The sequence below is a fragment of the Pectinophora gossypiella genome, chromosome 15 (genome assembly GCF_024362695.1).
Source record: "Pectinophora gossypiella chromosome 15, ilPecGoss1.1, whole genome shotgun sequence".
In the NCBI taxonomy this organism is placed as follows: Eukaryota; Metazoa; Arthropoda; class Insecta; order Lepidoptera; family Gelechiidae; genus Pectinophora; species Pectinophora gossypiella.
The window spans coordinates 1,842,253-1,864,858 of record NC_065418.1 but is presented as its reverse complement, the minus strand read 5'-3'; the positions used below and the strand labels follow the sequence as shown (position 1 = coordinate 1,864,858).

At 37.0% G+C, this 22,606-nt stretch overlaps 3 protein-coding genes across 4 annotated transcripts in view; 2 read left to right on the top strand and 1 right to left on the bottom strand.

The window, feature by feature from the left end:
* Positions 1-1,628, top strand: part of LOC126373075 (1-phosphatidylinositol 4,5-bisphosphate phosphodiesterase) — a 96,567-nt gene extending 94,939 nt beyond the window's left edge. Inside the window, exon 22 of one of the 2 annotated variants that reach the window (XM_050019054.1) lies at positions 928-1,628. In XM_050019054.1, the coding sequence (XP_049875011.1) occupies positions 928-996 (69 nt within the window). In that variant the 3' untranslated portion in view covers positions 997-1,628. The remainder of the gene's footprint in view (positions 1-927) is intronic. The other variant, XM_050019055.1, reaches the window with a different exon arrangement.
* Positions 1,629-17,493: 15,865 nt separating this feature from the next.
* On the bottom strand, positions 17,494-18,617 carry LOC126373243 (39S ribosomal protein L33, mitochondrial). The gene is made up of 3 exons (XM_050019305.1): positions 18,438-18,617; positions 18,256-18,359; positions 17,494-17,633 (listed from the first exon to the last, which is right to left on the bottom strand). The coding sequence occupies exons 1-3, from the start codon at positions 18,476-18,478 to the stop codon at positions 17,578-17,580; spliced, it is 201 nt and encodes a 66-aa protein (XP_049875262.1). The 5' UTR covers positions 18,479-18,617; the 3' UTR covers positions 17,494-17,577.
* Positions 18,618-20,193: 1,576 nt separating this feature from the next.
* On the top strand, positions 20,194-22,114 carry LOC126373161 (ELAV-like protein 1). Its single transcript, XM_050019192.1, has one exon. The coding sequence runs from the start codon at positions 20,551-20,553 to the stop codon at positions 21,685-21,687; it is 1,137 nt and encodes a 378-aa protein (XP_049875149.1). The 5' UTR covers positions 20,194-20,550; the 3' UTR covers positions 21,688-22,114.
* The last annotated feature ends 492 nt before the right edge of the window (positions 22,115-22,606 follow it).

Here is a 22,606-nt window from a genome sequence, read left to right as displayed (position 1 = left end):
CCTGTCCTACCAAACGTACAATACCATGCAAACACACTTTATTGCACCAAAACAAAATAATTACAAATGGCGGCCTTATCGCTAACCCACCTATTATGTCTCTTTTCGACTGTTATATTTGTCTACTGTCTGTATTTTATAACTGTTGGTTTTCCTTAAATAAATAACGGCCCTGCTTCCTGCAGACATCTCGTAATTTTATTTTATCCTGTCATTTCCTTATCCACCATCCTCTAGCTACCCCGATTGGGACATAGTCGCGAGCTCATGTTATGTGTCATGTTCTTGTCCACCGTAAAGGAAAGGGACAGACTAATATACACTCATAACCAGTTCTCGTAACTCAATTTATGAGGTGTGGCTTAGTTCATCTTGCTATGGATGTACCTCTGACTACCCCAATTGGGGTAAAGTCAGCTAAGGAATAGCTTATATTTATGCACATTAAAAACATGTCAAGGAATTTGCCTTTGATAGACTGGAATGGACAATGCTACACCGATAAGAGCGTGATAATGATGAGCGTGAGCTGGTGAGACTGTACGAGTACGTCCCCGACGTGCCCACACACAACCTGCGGCCGCGCAGCCCTCCGCTGCTGGCCATGTCGGCGCACACACTCGCCACTCCTCCGTGCCGTGCACATGCTTAACGCACTCCTTGCATCAGCACCAGAGTGTGATTTGTGAGTGAGTGGACGTATGAGTGTCGCAAGTGTCTGAGGTTCTGCGCGATGATGAATGATGTGTGAAAATTAAATATATTTTTATATTGTGTACACTTAAGTTTCATATGTCTAATTATATCATTATTGAAAGTTTCACGGCACATTGGCGCTTCTGCGCTGTAAAGTCGTGAAATGTAAATAAATAATTAAACACATCTATATAACGATGATGATAATTAAACACACGTATGTTTTCACAGCTGATCGCGATGTACAAGATGGAGGAGGGAGAGGCGGCGTTGGGAGGGAACATGGAGTGCTTCGCCTGAGTGTCGCCGCACCTCGCCGACTTGGTGGCCGAGGTCGTCGAAGAGGCGAGAGAGGGACGCATCGCGGCCTAGACCACGTGATATTGGCGTAGCTAGGGGGCAGGGGCGCTCATGGCCCCTTTAAACCCCCTCCGATCCCACTACTTTGGCCCCTTCTAGAATATTCGTGTTTTAAAAAATAACCTTCATAATTTCCCAGAGCTGGGCACAGGCTTCCCCTCGGTCAACGGTATGGGGGTATGGAGCATACTCCACCACCTGCTCCACTGGTTGATGGTGTTTGGAACAGTGGCCGCGACCAATGCAACGGCTTAACTCCAAATCATCTTACTTTTTCGGACGATGAGGTGATACAGCTTGCAATGCCCTTACTAGACAAATTACAGTTTCACTAAGTGAACAAAAAAAGAATAAATATCGTCTCGGGAATCGAGGCTAGACCTCTAGATCGTGAGCCCAATGCTCTGACCACTAAACCATGGAAGCTAAAGAGGAATATTTACTTTTTTTTAAACATTACAGTATTATAAAGTAACCTCATGCGTTGTATGCGGATTATCTTTCCGCTAAATCTGTAAATGGGTGAATCTCAAAATGTGTCAAGTTTGGTGGCGACTGTCATATATTTTTTTCGTGAAAAATTGGGGAAATTGGGAAAATTGGGAATTGAAAAATTCCTTTTTCATGTCGAAACCGAGGATCCTTTTCATGTGGGAACCCAATTTTTCACGAAAACATAGTATGAAATTTCGCCACCAAACTTGAAATTTTGAGATTCACCCAAATACTTTTAGGACGGTTGCTCCCACATCCCCCGTCCCTAGATAATATCCCTAGCTACGCCAAATAAATACTAGTTACTTGTATACTTTGTGGTATGATGCTGATGGGGCCAAAAATACCCTCAGCTTCATGAGGTAACTATATTGCGCTTTAGCATGGCGCAGAAAGACCTAAGTATCGAATATGCTCAGAATCTTAATTAAATGGATGTAGGATTTTGGCCACACGCCAAACCCCATGTCTATGTCACTATTGGCCAAAACATTTGCCAGACCTTTTTTTTAATAGTTTGGATCGTAAATGATTATCACTTGCGCAGCGTTGAAGGAAAACATCGTGAGGAAACCCACATTCCCGAGAAATGCATTTTCGGAGGCATGTGACCTAACCTTTATTAGGCTGGTTTTCGCTTCGCGGGTTGGAAGGTCAGACAGGCAGTCGCTTCTGTAAAAAACCGGACCTGTCAAAACTTCAGGTCAGGTAAGCGGACCCTGTGAAAAACGGGATAATGCTAGGGAGATGATGATAATTTGTCAGTGCATATTTCTGTCCTGTTATTATACGCACTATGCTAGAGCGCAAATGATATAGTTAGCTGTAGTTAAAGAGTAAAATGCATTGATCTACCAACTACCAGAGAATAAGGAATAATACTACGTATAGAACGGCAACTCTCCGCTCCCCACCAGCGGCTGAGCTAGGTTTACCTCACCCCCTCGGTCATACTTTAGTCGTCAATCGTATGGCGTCCGACGTCACAGATACAGATGCGCGTGTACGTATGACGTCAATGTGTAGTGTCTGTGTAAAACGAGGTGTTTTGTATGAAGTGTTCGGGGTATGGTACTACTAAGGTAGTAAGTAGTTGATCAGAGGTAAAATACCTCGTAAGGGCGTTTTTGTGTTGGTTTTCTACATCCAATCCGAGTCCAACTGACAATTAGTAAGGTAGTTGAAAATTACTACTGGCGCCCCTAGGGCGGTAAAATCAACAAGACTGGTCCACACTTTTTTTTTATTTATTTGGACACTAGCCAGTAGCCCCGTGTTCAAATTCAAAAATATCTTTATCCAGTAGGTAACATAGTTACACTTTGAATCGTCAATTTTTACATAACGTACGTCTCATCCGCCTAAAACTACTGCAGCTTCTCACAACCTGTATAGCCGGGGAAAAGAAGCTGCAAGAAAAACCTCGGCAGTAAAACGTAGGCTAGTAGCCCCGTATTTAGAAGGAAGCAACTGGGTTTTGTATTTTGACTGTGGGACGTTAGTTTCAGGTCTCGCACACCAAAATATTATGCTACGTGTTAGCAAACTCTACAATAAAACGTAAATATTAGTACCATACCCAGTTTTAATCAGTAAATGTTGAGTACTACAAATATCACTCTTATTACGGAAACCAAATATTATTAGAACAAATTATAATAAGAAATATTAATACAAAAGAATACAGCAACTAGTCTTTCAGTTTTCGCTTCTCTCGACAATAATCGTCTTCACTTGTTTTTTTCTTCGTAGTCCCAGACGGAACACCCGCCAAAACGTTTTTCTCATAAAAAGTGACGTGACGTTCCTTTTTTGAAATTGCCAACATACGGCCACCATTAATTACCTAAAGATATCGAATGCAAAAAAAAAATAGTTTTCATTAACAGTTTTACCTATTACGTTGGTCTAACAAAAATCTCGGTAAGATGTAGGCTAGTTAATCATGCGATGTACCTGTCCAACTGTTTGTTTGTTTGTCCAACTATTTACTAATTGGCTACCTGACAGTTGTATCAATAAAATATAAAATACATCAGATATGGTAGTTCATCATTTAACGATAATTATCCAATAGTTCGTTTTTATTAAGATCATTGTTCAATATTTTATTTTTACAAAACAAGAATAATACGTTTTTTTTATCTGTGTACTTATTACAAAACCAGAAACACGGGCGGCCATGATTGAGCTTCGTGTGACGTCACATTTCACAGAATAAACAAATCTATCTGTCAGGTTTCAAGTGATACTGTTCTTTCTTTGTTTGTTGAACTGTGACGTCACTGGGAAAAATGTCATGTGACCGACGATTTTAGCGCGAAATTTAAAATAGTGAAGAAAAATATGTTTTTTCACTGAGAAAATAAAATATTTTAAGCAATTGTAATTTTTAAAATGTCAAATAGCCAATTGGGATATAGTTGTGAGCTTATCTTATGTTACGTTATCGAATGACGGATATCGGATGTAGTCCGTGAGTTACCATACGAATAGTTCAACAAGCACTTCGAATCATTTGACGGACTCGAATTGAATAAGAATCGGGTGTAGTGCGAAAACGCTCATAATGTATTTTTGTATACCATCACGACATTAAACAGAGGTTGCTAAGTATATTAAAAAAAAAATAACATTCTAAAATATCTCTATAGGCTTTAGGGTAGATTTTCGAACACCAATATTCAATCTCATTATGTACCGTTAATAAAAAAAAACGAATCGCTTAGGTCTTCCTTTTTCAAATATCCAGTTATGTATTTATATATTGACTTCCAGTGTTCGAAGAACTACACTTTATTGATTAAATACGATTCGCCGTGTAACGGTGTATACTTACTACAATTAATTCCGCTACTACGAGTTTCCGGACACCAAACTGTTCCGTGGTTTTTCCGGAACACATCGTTTTTTCCGGGCATATGTCGATGTTAAGTCTAAGTTTAGTCTATACCCATTTTATTCCTAATAGTCTTAAAAATAAAATCGGACTATAATATTTATGAATGACGATGCCTTAAATAAGCATTTAATAACTTCACTTATAGGACATCATTAAATTATGGGCCCAAAGTGAAAAAGTGCCGGGCAGAATAATGTAAGCAGATTTTTTTACCATGACACTAAATCTATTTAATACAACTGTGAAAATCTCAATTATTTACACATGACTAATACATAAAGTATTTCTTGGAAAAAGCAAAAGGCACTTTGACTGTGGGCCCGGCATGGAGCAAAACGGGAATGATGTTCTTTGAATACTATACTATATAGGGTGTAAGTGACACCGTACAGAATACTGAGGGGACGACGGAAAATTACACTTGATATTAACTCAGAACCATGGTCTGAATCATCCTCTTCAGTATTCGTTACGATGTCACTAACACCCTGTATATTTGTCTCAATAATGATCACATAAGTAATGGACATAACATCCACATTAGCCTGCAAAAAGAATAAAAGATGCTAATGTTTAGTGCCAACATTGGTAATGTAGCAAATTATTAATCAGCATTAAAACTCGCACACACTAAAGATTTTCGATTGCCGATCAAAAATCTGCAAATGTGCATAGGCTCTTAATAAAATTTCTACAGTTTTCATCGCATATTACTAAATGGTTTTAAACTACAATGACAATTATAACAAGTATCCCGATATTACAACAGTAAAACTAAGTTAATAGCAAATAAGAATATTTAAAAGTACATTAAATTATAATAGGTATCAGAATAAGGAGTGATACCCAATAAAAAAGGCGAACGTAACGTGCCAACAATGTAGTAATTAGTAGATTAGACACCTATTTAATATTACACATTTGTTTTTAAAAACATACAAGTGGTTAGTGACATCGTAACGAAAACTTTGAGGGATGATTCACACCATGATTCTGGGTTAATATCAAGTGGAATTTCCTATCGGAAAATGCAAATTGTTGCGTTTTTAAATTGTTTTAAGTTCCATACTATTGCGTCAGAAAATACTACTTGATATAAACTCAAAATCATGGTCCGAATCATCCCTCATAGTTTTCGTTACGATGTCACTAACACCGTGTTATATCTTTAACCACATTCTCAGGATAGAACACTACAGAGTATGAAGTGGCGGATTCTAGTCTAGGCCAACCCAGGTCCCAGGGTATGTAGTAACATGCAATGCCATGTGCATGTATGTGTGAAGATATAACGTGCGAACCGAAGCACGGAATCATTTTAATTTTCGGACAATCAGGTAATTCAGCCTGCAATGTTCTAGGTAAAGGATAGTTTTACAAAGTGATTTTGACAAAGTCCTTGTCCATATTGTGAGCCCAATGGTCTAACCACAATACCATGGAGGCTGTTATGTCTGTGTATGCAAACTTTTATCGAAATCGATTCAAATTGTTACATGATGCGGTGCGCAGTGTGGCTCGCCATAATGTGCGCGAACCTTTAATATGCAATGTAATATTTAGGGACTTTTTTTATGTTATCATCAGTTTTTTTTTACCGTTCTCAGCGGTGAAGGTATGTGACCTAACTTGTATTGGGGTGGTTTTCCCTTCGCGGGTTGGAAGGTCAGACAGGCAGTCGCTTTTGTAAAAAACTGACCTGTCAAATCTTGAGGTTAGATAAGCGGATCCTGTGAAAAACGGACAGATTTTTTTGTGACGATTCCCGCCCTAGACCATGGCCTACTGGACCTTAGGGCAAATCCACCACAAAGTGTATGGGATAGAGTGCAACATAAAGTTGACTAGACCCTTACTTTCTTATAAAAAACGCTATATAGACAGAACACCAACCTTGTTCACTATTCCGTTTAGAATACACTTCTCATCAAAAAAATCGAAACACCTTGCAAGTTTACGTTTTGTCAGGATTATCAGAAAAATGTGTACATTTAGGAATAAATGTTAAATGTCGTTTAATAGTGAGTAATATGAGCTTATCAAATCTTAATGTTAATGTTCTAAATTTAAATGAATTTTTCATAGGTTTCGTATTTTGTTAAATGAGTCATTTTTATTCCGTATGGAGTATAAAGGAAATGGATAAAACAACACACGTAAATGAAAAAAAAAGCTAAAAAACGTTTATTTAATAACTTGTATTCCCTCCCCGAGCTCTAATTACTGCTTCCATACGGTTCTTCATCGATCGGATGAGTGTCACGATCACATGCTGTGGTATATTGTCCCATTCCTCTTGGATTGCATCTTGCAGCTGGCTAAGTGTTTCTGGGGCAGGATCTCTTGCTCGAATTCGTCTCTTTAATTCATCCCACAGATGTTCAATGGGATTCATGTCCGGGCTTCTTGCTGGCCATTCCATAATAGAGATATCGACTTCGTTAAGATAATCTCGTACGACGCCCGCGGTGTGAGCCCTAGCATTGTCGTGCATGAATATGAATCCGTTGCCAATAAAATGTGCATAGGGCATCACATGAGGCTCGAGACACTCTTCGACGTACTGATGACAGTTTAGTGCAGGCAGACGTGGCCCAGACACGAAAGCAAGCTCTGTCTTACCGTCGGCGCTGATTCCTCCCCAAACCGTCCACGAACCGCCACCATAGCTGACCTTTTCTTCAATGCAGCATTGTGCATAGCGTTCTCCGTCTCTTCTGTAGACCTTGTTCCTTCCGTCGTTACCATACAGCATAATTTTACACTCATCAGAAAAGAGAACTTTGCTCCACTGTAGGTATGACCAATTTAGGTGCTCACGTGCAAAGTTAAGGCGCGCTCTTCGATGGTCTGCAGTTAATTTCGGCCCATTTGCTGGCTTATGCGGTACCAGTCCACGATCCTTCAACCTTCTTCTAATTGTAGAGTCACTTACAGCCACCCTTCGTACAACACGAAGCCGCTGCTGCAGTTGAAAAGCGTTAAGGCGTCGATTTCTTAAAGAAGTTGTTACAATAAATCGATCATCTCTCTCAGAAGTGACCCGATTCCTGCCAGATCCTGAACGGCGCGTGAACAAACCAGTCTCCCGATAACGTTTATAGACTCTATGAACAGATGACAGGCTTAGATGCAGTCTTGCAGCCACAACACGCTGACTAAGGCCAGAATCCAGCAATGCCACAACTTGGGCGGCTTCTGCGGGCGAAGTATCCATACGTTTTAGAAAAAAAACCTTTTTTCAGACGTCCCAAAGTCACAGTATTGAAATAAAAAACAAAAAGTTTAAGGATAGGCGCCAATTTTTAGTTTTTAAACGCTAAATGTACTCCAACCCTAAACACACATTTGTCTCAAAACAGTGATTCATTTCGTTTATAAGATAAACAAATGAAATTCTAATTTTGAATTTAGAATTTTCGCTTATTACTGTAATGGCCAAACTGCCAGCTATACATTTATGTATTTTTTTTCATCGTATGAATTCTTTTTTGTGTTAAATTCGGACAGAAACAATGAAAACGGAAGTGTTTCGATTTTTTTGATGAGAAGTGTATTATTCAAGCTAGCACATAATGATGTGTTTAACATTTCAAGAGTTTTATCTCCATTTATAAAACAAGTACAACTTATTTAAAATGTTTTCACCAAAAAAGTGTTAGAAAATATTTTTACCAATACATTAATAGGAGTTCGACACTACCTACTATAAAATGTACTAATTGAAATATTTAGAACCAGTATAATAATCGCACGTATTTTCATAATTTTCTATCAAATAAATGTATACTTCATAATTATTAATTAATATTCGCGTTACATATTGACACAATAACGAATAGATAGCAAAAGAAAATTAAAAGAAGAGATATAAATCGATTTTTGGCCTTTTCGAATATGTAGATATATTATAAACGATAAATATTGTAGATTATGTGCCCTCTGAATTAGTTTAACAAATAAAAAAGTAGGTAGGTCTAATGATTTCTAAGATAAACTTACGAAATCAAACAAAGTCATAGCTCGTAAACAGCATCTAATAAATATCAAATTAAATTATTAATACGGGCTGTGACATTAACACATGAAAGTTGATGCTATAAAATATAGCAACGTAACAAACTTTTAATAGATTTGTATAGAATACTAGAGGTTCACAACCACATGCCAAATAATTGAAATCATTGTTGGAAACGTTTGGTCGGCCGAATATTAAATCCTACTACTGAGAGGTCTAAAAAGGTCACATTGAAGTAATTTATATAAAAAAGCAACGTTTCTATTTGAGATTTGTTGTCATTGCGCACTTATATTTATATGCGCAAACTTTGTTTAATCTGTCAAATTGCAATATTGCTTTTTAGATGAATTGTCTCAATGCGGCCTGTTTAACTCTGATACTAAGTTGCATTATACTTACACAAGGCCGATCAAAAGTCTGCAGTGTAAACAGGCCCTTAAACCTTATAGTGTGCCCACGTTAAATAAAAAAAAGAATCTGTAATTTTGACCCATGACTTAATGAATAATTGTAATAGAATCTCGCTAGCGAAGGCTGTTCAAATAAAACGATGACAGGAGCTTTTTGGCGGGAACTTGCACGACATGGTTGCTTTCTTCATTGCAATCTAAATAATTACTTAATACGAATTTTGTTTTAAGTTTACGCGGTTATTATCATAAACACATAATAACGGGTTCTTACCTTTAAAATAGGGATATGAGACTCCCGATATGATGTGGTGACAAAACGAGAGGACACAGTGAGTGCAGTTTGTCTTAGTGAGTTTGGTGCAAGTTCAGATGGTTCCATACGATTCCACAGATATGTCTGCCCGTAGAAAATTATGGATCTAGCTACTCCACTCTAATCTCATCAGTCATCCCGTGATCATGGCACTTGCAACAGTGTCGAAATATCGGGAGTCTCATATCCCTATTTTAAACGCGGTAAGAACCCGTTATTATGTGTTTTAATAATTAATACGAAGTTGTGTTTTGTAGTTAATGATCGCATTAAGTTACTCGGAAAACATTCGCGATAGTGTCATTATATCGGAGTATTCAATAAACAAAGTGTACCTATGTATTTTCGCTTCGTGCCAAGCAGCTGCATAACTCGAAACTGTATGAGGACTTTTGAGTTAACATTAGATGCTAATGATAATTGTTTAAATAGTAGCTATCAACTCCACTTGGGCAGTGCATAGTGTTATCTGCCATTTTTTTTCTAATTCCCGCCATTCGTCTTGCCAACTTTCGCTAGCCAGACTATACCATCGATATTACCATAAAATCTATTTATCTCAAAATAATAAAATTTTATAAAAAAAAGTGTTATAAGAAAAAATATCATAATTTTTTTAGTGTAGAGGCAAAAGAAAAATAATCTTCATTTAACAAATTTCAATTATGTAGTAATCAATTATTAAATTAGTATAAAATACTTCAGACACATCTTATTATAATTATTTTCACTCTGAGAATGTTGTCATTCCATGTTATTTTTGTACTTTCTATATATATAGAGGACCAACTAAATCTATCTGTAATATATTCCTTTAAGATCGTAACTTATTAAAAGTCTAAGATAATCTCTAAGAACCACACCACCACCTGCCCTTAAAAAAATTTAAATTGCGTTTACATTACGAAATTGGTCAACTTGGGTAGGTAATATAAGGAAAATAATTAAACTGTCTATAGACTATAATGACTATGTAGCCTAGCCAGGCACAGTAAAAAATAAATAACATTATGCGTATTTTTACTGTAATTTAAACAAAGGTGAATATTTCGGATCCAAAGTGAAAAGTGCCGGGCGGTTTTATTTTTAGCCGGCACTTTTTACTGTAGGCCCCACATTACATGAAGCCTGAATGGTATCCTTTGAATACTTGTGCAATTTTAAAATTTTCTGTAAATGTTATTTAGACCCCCAATAAAACAAATAATATACTTAATAAAAAAATATTTTTGATTAAGTATGTTATTAACATACACATTTTATCAGCAGTGTAATCTACAATTAAGTTCAAAAATCTTTATAATCTGGAATATTTCGTACCACAAATTGTATCGTACGCATTTTATAATTCACTTTAATTATTTCTTTTCACATAAGTATTTAGGCTAAGTACTTCAAATATTATTCTAGTCAATTTTATTCGTGGATTTATAATAATTATTATATTATTATGATGAGAAATGTTCCTTTAAGTTATCAACAACAAATGGTAACAGTATTGAAATCATTTCCTTTAGTAGGTACATTACATACAATGTTTAGGTTATGTTTAATTTACAGAAAGTATCAAGAAAACAATACGTACCTATGATATCATTTAGACATAAAATTGCTGCTATTTCAATTTTTACAATGTTTGAAATGTCTACAACTTTACAGAAAATGTCTACTGATACCCCTCGGTAACTATTGTGTGCTATTTGAAGAAATCATTACTCCAATACTGGGTGTCAGTTGACCACAAATCTATCCTTTTCACAGCCAATCGAAGCTTCACAGGTGAAAGGCATCTATCTACATTTTTGCTCTGGCAACCCTACGGTTAAGTTGTAAACAAATTAGCTCTCGTAGTTTTTAATTATTTAAATTAATTTATCGTATATAAATTCATAAAAAACCAATTTCGTCATAATATTCTTATCATATTTTAACAATATTGTATAAATTTGTGTGGTTATAAGTGCTAAAAGGCGTTTAAATTGTGATAAGTGTCTTTGTGTCAGTTAAACCGTTACAAACTCAAAAGTGCGTAATCTTTTCGGAATCTATAGTGCATTTTAAATACTTATTAAAGAATAACGATTATCAAAATTGTAAGTAACTACCACTCTTTCTTTGGTGGCTTCTCACTGACACGTTTTCTTTTCTTTTTGTTGCCTCTAAAACACTATGAGTACTATGTCTTCTATGACTACTCGCAGTGTGGCAGCTCGTAAGCTAGAAGATCAATTAAAGCTAACTTTACTAGAACTTAAGAATTCTAAAGCGTTATGTGAGCAGCTACTATCAGAGAGAGAGGATAGCGAGAAGGAGGTATTAGTCATACTAGAACAAAATAAACAATTAAAGAGTGAGATGGCGGCTTTACATCAGCGTTTAAATGATGTGGAAGACCAAAATGACCAGCTACAAAGAACGGTGCATGTGTTTGACCGGAGCTGCGATGAGTTTGAGACCGCCCTCAAGCGCACCGTTGTTCTGGAACGCGAGCTGCGCGACGCGCATAAACAAATATCGGACTTTGAACTCGCGGACAGTACTTCTAAAACGTCTCGGACACAATCGCTGTTTGACGAGCTGATCACAGACTCACCTGACTTGGTCCCTGCCGCCACCCCATCTCACGAGGTGTTGTGTTCAAAGAGTAACCTCACTTGTGACTCACCACAAGCATCAACTTCACACCACCACTTGTTTAATACGGGGCAACATCTATTGAACGAAATTAATACTTGTACCGTAACGTTAGAAAACCAAACAAAAAAATATGAGTGTGAAATTGATCAGCTCCAGGCACAGATAAAAAAACTGACAAAATCCTTAGAAAATATGACACTGGACTACGAAGTAGCTCAGAAAACTATTCGAAAGCACGAGCTGGCCGCTGATAAGTTGGTGAATTTGAGTTTTCACAACGCGGAACGCTTCGATTCACTAATTAATCGTCAGTATAGTTGCAATCATTCATCCTCGCAGACTGAGCGGCCTGCTCGTGTTTCCGAGTCCTCCCCGCTGTCCGCGCCCGCGCCGGCCCATCAGCTGGTACCGGCGGCGCAGGACTTGCTCCTCACACCAATTGTTAATGACAATAATACGTCCTTCTCGTCGGCGACCGGGCAGGCGGCGCCCGAGCCGGTAAACAAAGCGCAAAATATTATTATGTTTAGTGACGAAATTGGCAAAACAATGGGTTTACAACTTAGCCATTTCTTGAGGCGGGCAGTAATTAATAATTGTATGCCGGGTGCCTCCTATTTAGACATTTTAAAAAGAATAATTTCTTATAAATTCTCGAAAAATAGTACAATCATAATCTTGGCCGGTAGGAGAGGTAACGCGAACAAAGAACTACTTTCCCATTATATTTCCTTACTTAACAGCCTACCGAATGTAGAACAAGTGATTTTGTTTGCATTGCCTTTCAGCCAAAGTCAGCTTAATTCCGAAAATAAGTTTAGGCATGATCTAAACCTGACATTGCATACTTTAGTATGCGATTATTATAATAAATTTCAGTTCATTGATACGAATTCCTATGTTAGGAATTTTTATTTGACCAAAGGTAGATATTACTATCTATCTAACTTTTACAAAAGACAAATAGCGAAGTCGCTATCCTTTTTTTTTACATTAGAATCAGCCAATTCGTTGGCTTTTAACGCGTCTGCTCCTATTGAGCAGCCTATTTTTATTTCTGACATTTGTAATTTAAATTAAATTTAATGACAACAGAGAAAAACTTTGGCTGTAGTAAGTTAAATGAGGACATATTAAATATAAAATGCAATAAGAAAAATACAAATGTAATCAACCTGGTACACCAAAACATACAAGGAATATTGGGCAAGGAACTTGAAATTGAACTTTTTTTTAAACAGTAATTGTGTTGATATTATGTGCGTAACTGAACATTGGCTAAAAAAACATGAGTTCGTTTGCTTCAATAATCACCAGGTTGCCAGCTCGTACAGCAGGGAGACGGCTATCCGTGGCGGTTCATTAATATTAGTACGTAATTGTTTAAAATATAAGGAACGAACGGATATTGTAAGTCTCTCAGTTGAGCGAACTGTTGAGCTAGCCTGTATTGAACTCAGCCGGCTTATTGTATTGAGCGTATACAGACCCCCCGCTTCATCTTATGATCTATTTGAGAAAGTTATTGATGAAGCTTTATGCAAATTATGTAATAAAAGCAAACATGTTATCGTCTGCGGTGATTTTAATATTGATATTCTGGAAAATTGCTCATTAAGTACTACATTCAAATCTTTATTTCTGTGTTATAATCTTGTAAATCTTTTTTCAGAACCAACCCGAATCACGTCACAGTCCGCGAAATGTATCGATAATATTTTTAGTAACTTAGAACCTTGTGATAAATTAATAATTAATAAATTAAAGTCAGATCACTGTGGTCAACAAATATCTTTCAACTTATTTGTTGACCGCTCACTGAAAAAGGATGTTACATGCAATCCCATATCAAGTAGTCGTTTAGAACAATTCAAAGATAATATGTCAAACAAATTACCAGAACTTCCTTACTGTGATGACCCAAATTTGTTATATAACTCCCTATTTAATCTAACAAAATCGGAATTTAATAAAGTATTTAAGGCAAAAACAATTAAGAAAGCAGACACACCAATTTTTAGTGACTGGGCGACGGTAGGAATTTATAAGAGTAGAAACAGGTTGTATGAACTTTACGAAGAAAGAACATACAATCATAGCGTAGCTTTTCACGACTATGTAAAACAGTATTCAAAAGTTTTCAAACGTGTTTGCGTTACCGCGAAGGCAATGTTTGTTAGCAGTAAAATTAAAGGTAGCTCAGATATTATTAAAATGACTTGGAAAGTTATTAATAGCGAAACTGGGAAAGTCAAAGCACGCGATCTCGAGTATCAATTACAAATTGACGGTAAACTACTCACAAATGATAAGCAAGTTGCTGAAGCTTTTGAAAAATTCTTTACTGACATTCCATTTTCGACTACCAAGGACTTGAAGTCATCTCCTGCACTCGCTCAATCACTTGTAAGGGAGCACATAGATACGTCCAAAGTAGATAAACTAACATTTACACACGTGAGTCCTAGGGACGTCTTAAGAGCTTTTAAATCTTTAGAAATCAAAAAGACTGCAGATCTTCATGGTCTCTCTGTTAAAGTCATTAACTCCGTGATTGATTGCATAGCTCCCTATCTATCATGTATATTTAATAAATGTGTAGACAATGGTGTGTTTCCAGATTTAATGAAGCACAGTAAAGTCATTCCATTGTTTAAAGCTGGTAGTACTTCTGACCCTACTAATTTTAGACCAATATCTATACTACCCACGCTTAGTAAAATATTTGAAAAAATTTTATTACTGCAATTACTTCAACATTTCAATTTAAACAATTTAATGTCTAATAAACAATTTGGTTTCACAAAGGGTCGCTCAACAACCGATGCTGGTGTTGAGTTAATAAATCATGTTTTTCAGGCTTGGGAGGAGTCCAAAGATGCTATTGGTGTCTTTTGCGACCTTTCCAAAGCCTTCGATTGCGTTTGTCATGATATCTTGATCGCGAAACTTCGTCACTATGGAATAACTGATAATGCCATCGCTCTTTTGGAGTCATACCTTAGTGGCCGCGTTCAGAGGGTTGATGTGCATGGCTGCAGATCGTGTGGATCTAACGTCACTATAGGCGTCCCGCAGGGCTCAATTCTAGGTCCATTTCTATTCCTAGTTTACATAAACGACCTACCTAGTCTTGTAAAACATGAGGTGGTGCTGTTTGCAGATGATACCTCCTTACTTTTTAAAGTAAAGAGACGACAAGATTCCTTTGACGATGTAAACAACGCCATTTCAGAGGTAGTGGATTGGTTTACTGTAAACAACCTGCTACTTAATGAAAATAAAACAAAATATGTTTATTTTACGTTATCGAATGTTAGTAGGCCCCTCGATTCTATTATTGTAAAAAATAAGGAATTGGACCTCACGGATACTGCTGTATTTTTGGGAATTACTTTGGACGCTAAGTTGCAATGGAGTCCTCATATTGATAAGTTGTCCAAAAGGCTCAGCTCAGCAGCATTCGCGGTCAAAAAAATTCGTTTAATAACCGATGTAGAAACCGCGCGATTAGTTTATTTTGCCTACTTCCACAGTCTAATGTCGTACGGCATCTTGCTGTGGGGTCATGCTGCAGATATGAACAGCATTTTTGTTCTGCAAAAGCGAGCCATTCGGGCGATTTACAAATTGGGACCCAAGATGTCACTTAGAAATAAATTTAAAGAAATTAATATTTTAACTTTGGCATCACAATATATCTTTGAAAACTTAATATATGCAAAAAAACATATAGGATTATTTGCAAAAAATAGCGATCGGCACATTGTTAATACCAGGAATAAAAATAAACTTGCTTTACAAGTCAGTCGATTACATAAGATTACTAAATCTTTTAAGGGGCAATGTATACGTTTTTACAATAAGATTCCCATTGACATTCAGAATTTGCCTTTCAACTGTTTTAAGACAGTAGTTAAACAAAAACTTTACAAAAAAGGTTATTATAAAGTTAGTGATTATTTAGAAGATATGAATGCATGGGATTAACTGTCTGAGAACTGATATTAGGCAGCTAAATTACTCAATTGTATACCAATATTTTATGTTTTATGTTTATTTTTATTTTTTTAAAGAACGTCTAGGGCCCTGTGCCGAGGTTTTTCTTGCAGCTTCTTTTCCCCGGCTATACAGGTTGTGAGAAGCTGCAGTAGTTTTAGGCGGATGAGACGTTCGTTATGTAAAATTGACGATTCAAAGTGTAACTATGTTACCTACTGAATAAAGATATTTTTGAATTTGAATTTACAATAATCTACATTGATATTTTTTTGAAAATCCTGTTGGGATGTAAGGCTCGAAAAACAGATTTCCACTCCTCGCGATCTTTTGCGGCGTCTGTAGCTTACTCCCATAACATGCCGAGAGTTTTTAATTCCCGGTCACCCAAAAAACTCGGTCAAAAGGTCTCTTCGGGCCCCTTTTGAGTTATAAATCCTGAAAAACCTTTTACTCCTTTTAAAATTAAGTACTTATTTAAAATAAAAAAGATTGGTATAGCAGCATTTATCACCCTTTCCCCATTTTCTTCATTACAACAAAAAACATCTTTAATGTTATAAATCTCGAAAATTCGGCACCAAGTGCCTTTAGCTATAAGCTGTGTGTATGTCATTTTTTATCAAAATATTGTAAAATACATTTCACTTAGGTACTTTACAATCCAAAAATCGCCTTAAAGTTTTTGTTTCTGCAAATGTTAATTTTTTTGTTAATTGTTAGAGATAATTATATTATATTTTAATAGTAATAATTAAAGGAATTTAGAAAATTTATATTTGGATCTACTCGAAGAGTACATTTTGACACGTCATTATATTATGTAAAACACTTGAATCTTTTACTATAGTGAGGTGCCAAACATTTACAATTCGTGTTCTAAAAATTATAGTGAGAATATTATAAGTGTTTCATGTAGTATTTATAAAAAAAATACCTACTGAATGTTGGAATTGTGATAACGTGAGAAAATATTGTTAATGACGATTTTGGCCTATTGGGTGCGTAAACTAAGTTTTATGACTTCTTGGAAATTTGTAATTAGAAATTATATACAAAAAATTTACGAATATTATCTAGTGGTTTAAAAATTTGGTGGTTGATATTAATTTGATAGTATTTGTTTTATTTCTTTGGCACTTTTAGCACTTAAAATGTCTAATAAGGCACTTTGCAGGGGTGGAAGGCACATCATGTAGGTATTTCGAGTAACAATCATTGTACTTACATTGGCAATATACATGTTACACATATTTATAGTATGAGAATTACTTGACTTTTCAAATTTACTGAAAATAATTTTAAAAAATACCAAAAATATGTGGAGTTTACAGTGTTTAATATATTATAAATGTTTGATGTAAGCGCAGAGCAGATGTGTTGATTAAAATTGTTAAAACTTTTCTTTCGGAAATGGCTTTCTGTATTTGCTTTTTTAAGCCCTGAATTTTAAAACATAAATTACTTACTATTCAGTTAATCTAGTTTTTAAGTAATTATTTTTCAGTAGGGCACCATATTTTTTTAATGATAAAGTGTCATATCATAAATTAGTATAATCCTATCACAATTAAATATATTATCCATCTGCTCTGCTCCATTTTAAAGGTAATTAATTCCTGACGTCAATCCATGTTACTTGAAGTGAAACACAGTGTATCCAAAGATTTGTTTATTCACTATTGTTTAATGTTCTATGTTTTACTATTTACATCAATAAAATAATATTTGGTGAATCTGTCTATGATTTTATGCTTCTGATTTTCTTCCTTTCTCTGTACAAACTCTCCTGTTGTACTGAAATAGAGGAAAAAATATATATTTAAATGTATATAATATAATAAATTAAGGAATGGAAAAAGAGACCAACTAGAGAAACTAGGAACTGTGGAAGAAGAGAGGGGAGAGGAATTTGAGAAAACTGACCGAATACTTTTTTGTTTCAATCCACACTACACAAAATATTACGGACCAAAGATATAATAATACTTAGTAGTGAAATGTATGAGATCTAAATTAAAATGAAGGAAGTTATGAGTATTAATGTGGATGGATTTAGGGGTAGGGGAAGATCCAAGAAAGTGTGGATGGATTGTGTAAAGGATGTGTGAGATGACGACTGACTGAAATGAATGGTAGAGGACTACTTGTGCCGACCCCACTTAGAGTGGAAAAAAAATAATAATTTAGAAACTAATTCATTTATAAGTTTAGTCAGGTTTAAGATTTTGGGTTTGTAGTGCTTAAATTACTTTAAAATGTAATGCGCCACACAGAGCTGGTAGCCAGTCACTATAACCAAATGTAGCTATAAGATTTCTTCTGAACTCTTATGGCTTTTACCACCCTGATAGATGTCACGAGCGCTTCGGTCATAGCGCGTCTGTTTATAGTGATTTTATAGGTTATGTATACTTACTATAAGGATCAAATCTTAACAGCTCCAGTTTGTCCCCTAGCCTTTCTCTTATAGCCATAAATTTGTGTCCCGATACCGCACTCTCCATCAATACCATTATAAGTCTGTAAAAATAAACATAATTCTCAAAAACGGTAGACCACTAATAATAAAATGTAAAGGTTATTTTCGGAGGAACTTACTTGCTTTTCGCTTTCTTGAATAAAACATTAGTCAAAAACATGACTGTACAATAATATAATTAGATGCCCGCAGAATTTAAATTGTTTATAAGGATATTCGCGTATTTTTGTCTAAAACTAATATTTTATAAACAGCCAGCTGACTGACAGTACTACTGACACTGACATATTGGGGAATGAAATGATTGAAAACTATATTTTATGAATGAAATGAATGGACAGTTCATTTTTTTATCAAATATATGGTGTTGTCATTACAAAAAATAGCAAGCCTCTATACATAACCAGTGTTGCCAACTTAGTGGATTTTCCACTAGATCTGGTGGTTTAGACATGTGGTTCGGCGAAAAATATTAGTTTTAGTGGCTAGTGGATTTTTTAGTGGATTAGAGTCCTTCCAGTTAGCGGTAAGTGACGAATTTAACCACTAACACAACCGAATATGGTTTATGAGTTACTTGAGCGAAAGAACCAATATAGTTTATTTATTAGTACATAATACATACAATAAGTTTCAGATTGAGTAAGATCAAGATGCCTAAGCCACAGTACACCCAAAAGTTTCGTGATTGTTGGTTACGTGACCCAGTTTTAAGGGATTGGTTGCAAATAGTCGAAAGCACTGGTGATCCAGTTGCTAAGTGCAAATTATATGGTATATTATTAAGGAATCATTATTAATAATAATTGAATAATTTACCCTGTCTCTAGCACGTCTTTACCTACGACGCGGCGCTAAAGAGGGGGAAAAACATCCCACGATCTGATTGCACTGATTCGGCTTTGGGTTGTCTAGTGATTCTATAGTCTCTGCTTACCCCGGTGGGAAGTAGGCGTGAGTTTATGTATGTATGTATGTATTTTATCTAGTGAAATTCTGGTGGTTCGAGAGACCGCTCAGTTTTAGTGGTTTCTGGTGGTTTGCACGGCCGCATTGCTACGCGGGATAAAGCGGCCTAAGCATAAGACGACTATTCCTTGTGAAGAATCCGTAATCAGTAGTAATAGTTTTGATTTTTTTTAATAAATGCGTTTCAGTAGTGGCATAGAATAAACATTAATACGTGTAAAAGGGACACCCTCCGCACTGCACCCGAACGAGCTTTATGCGAGCTCGATTTACTTCGCTTGCCTTCCCAATAAGGGCACATTAAGATGTACAGGAGCGCGCGCCGGCGGCTGTGTATTTCATTGGCAACACGCACTATGTAAGTTATTTTTGGATGGTAGTCGAATCATCTAACTCTGTTTATCGACTAAATGAAAAAAACCTTAAATGAATCGCCTGCCACGCTTGAACGCTCGCTACACGGCTACACCATATACTAAAACTATTATCTAAACTGACCTGATTGTAACTAGTTCTAAACCTCATGATAAAAAATATTAAATATATTTTTTAAATAAAGTGCTGACTGGTTACAAACAGCACAGAACGAAATTTTTTAAATAAAACATTCTTGTGAAAAGAAAATCATTATGGTCTATAGAAAATGCCACTTGTAAAAAGTCAATCAAATACTACTTATGATGGACGTTTCATATATGGCCAAGATGCAGACTATGTCATAAATGTGCCAAATAGGTTCTGCAATTTTCTATAAATATAATATTTTATGTTGTTTTACCATAATATATACATTTTTAAAAACAGAAAAGAAACATGCTGTAAAGGGTTAAAAACGTTACACAGAACGTGAATGGGCAACCTAACATGCCAAAAGTAGTTGATTTCGAACCATAGACAGTTTTAGTTTTTTCGTGGTAAAAATAAAATTATGCCACGCGTACGAACAATAATTGAAATATTTTTTTAAATTCAAGAATTTGATATAAAATACTAAATAAGGCAATTAGTGAAGAAGTCAATTCAGCAAATAGTTATTTCCTTCACAAGGTCACTGATTTGTTTTCATGAATCTGTTCTGAACTGGTAACATTTCTCCAAAAACAACATGAACTTGTGAACCGGCGTTGCTGGCGTTTTCGTGTGACTAGGTTTTTTGTGTTCGTTCTTTGTTCAAGTTCCATGTCGCAAATGAAATAATCAAAGAATAGTGTGAGTTTTATTAGTATTTTGTTTTCGTAGTGTAGTTTTTGCAATAAAAGAACAATGATAAACGAAATGATGGTGGAGAATGGCGGCGGCGACGCCAATTCCAATGTGTCACCTACCAAACTCATGGTCAACTACATCCCCGAGTTGATGACGCGCGATATGATGTACGCGCTGTTCTCGGCGATGGGCAAGATCGAGAGCTGCAAGCTGATCGCTAACCGCGGCTACGGCTTCGTCGAGTATGAGAAGCACGAGGACGCAGAGAAGGCGCGGGCCGCCTTCAACGGGCTGCTCATGCAAGGCAAGACGCTCAAGGTATCATTCGCGCTCCTAAACCCTGAAAACAAGGTCAGCCACAAGCCCGACACAGAATCTAACCTGTACATCAGCAACCTGCCCCCGGACATGACGCTCGAGCGACTCAACAACCTATTCGGTCAATTCGGTGTCATAACTAACAGCAGAGTCTCGCAGGGCATAGGCTTCGTGTGTTTCGAGCAGCGCGGGCAGGCCGAGGAGGCCATCAAGAACATGAACGGCTCGTCGCCGATACCCGGCGCCGGCGCCATCGTTGTAAAGTTCGCCAACAAACCCAACTCGAACAAGAACCCGCCACGGCCGACGCCGCGCGTTCCCGTGGGCGCGGCGCCGCTGGCCGCGTACAACGGCGCGGCGGTGTTCAACGGCACGCCGCCGACCGCCTTCAACGGCACCAACCTGTCGGCGGCGTTCGGTGCGCGGCCCGCAGCCTTCGCGGCCGGCTTCCCGCAGGCGTCACCGCCGCCACTGCTGCCGTCGCCTGGCAAGGCGCTGCCGTTCATCAACAAGGGCACGCAGCGCTTCAACCCGATGGCGGCCACCAACCACTCGCCGCTGCCGCTGCTGGGCGCGCCCGCCAGCCCCGTGCCGCTGCTCGGTGCACAGCCTGCGCCGCACCAGACCACAGTGTATGTATACAACATTGGGGAGGACACGGAGGAGTTGGCGCTGTGGCAGCTCTTCGGCCCTTATGGTGCCATTGATTCTATAAAAGTGATCAAAGATCCCGAGACAAAGAAAAATAAAGGTTTTGCATTTGTGAACATGCGCGATTATGATGAGGCCGCGATGGCTATCCAAGCGCTCAATGGCTACACGCTCAACGGACAGGTTCTATCGGTTAGCTTTAAGACTCAGAAGAGAAATAATTAGGGTGTGTACGGACGTTGTAGACGCCGTCTCGTTGTGTTGGTTCCGGGCCGAAAGCTTAAAAGAAAGATTTCATTCCAATCTCAGAATATTTTTGTAGTCGAGACGCGAGATCCTCTATGTGCATTTCAGATTAGTCTTATAAGTATTTTTGTAAGATTTAACAATTTTAACATAGTTTTATATTGGCGAGCGCGACATGACTATCTGTGAGTTTAGTTGGCTTGACGTATCGTATATGTGTACCACTCTATCTTATTGTATGGTATTATATTATGGACTATGTATGGACCTGTCGCACTATGTATGCCCTGGGGCGCCCGCCTCGCTAGTCGTGAGCCTGGGTTGCCTTACCCTCCAGGTATTTTATTTTGTGTAAAACAAACATTGTATGTTTTTTATCTTTAATAAATTTCATGTTTAAATAGAATTTATTGTATATTTTTCTATTTTATTTCTATATACGATTTAATCCCTGTCGTGTCCTTATTTACTTACATAATATAAGTAACATGCATAATATTATTTGTGGCAGTAGTTAACATGTACATATTATTAATTTGTGTGTATTGTGTGGCAGGTCGTCTGTACACCGCTTCCTATTGCATGTTGTGTAGTGAACCCAGAAATAAGTTTTATTTGTTTATCTTACCTTGGGTTTATGGCTCCTGTTATTGTTTTTTTGCCATTAGTTTACTTATATTATTTTTGGCTCAGGTCAGGCCTCGTTTTGGAAATCTCAAGTTACAGCGACGGCAAATTAGATTATTTTTGTTTTAAGGCCGACAATGTCTAGAGTGAGCTTTAATCCGTAATTTTTAAGGCTTCAAGTCAGTCCAATAGAATATAATAAGTATTAAATTAATTAGTGTAGTACATAACGGGTCCGTGAATCGTCCGGGACGTAGGAAGCGATAAGGTA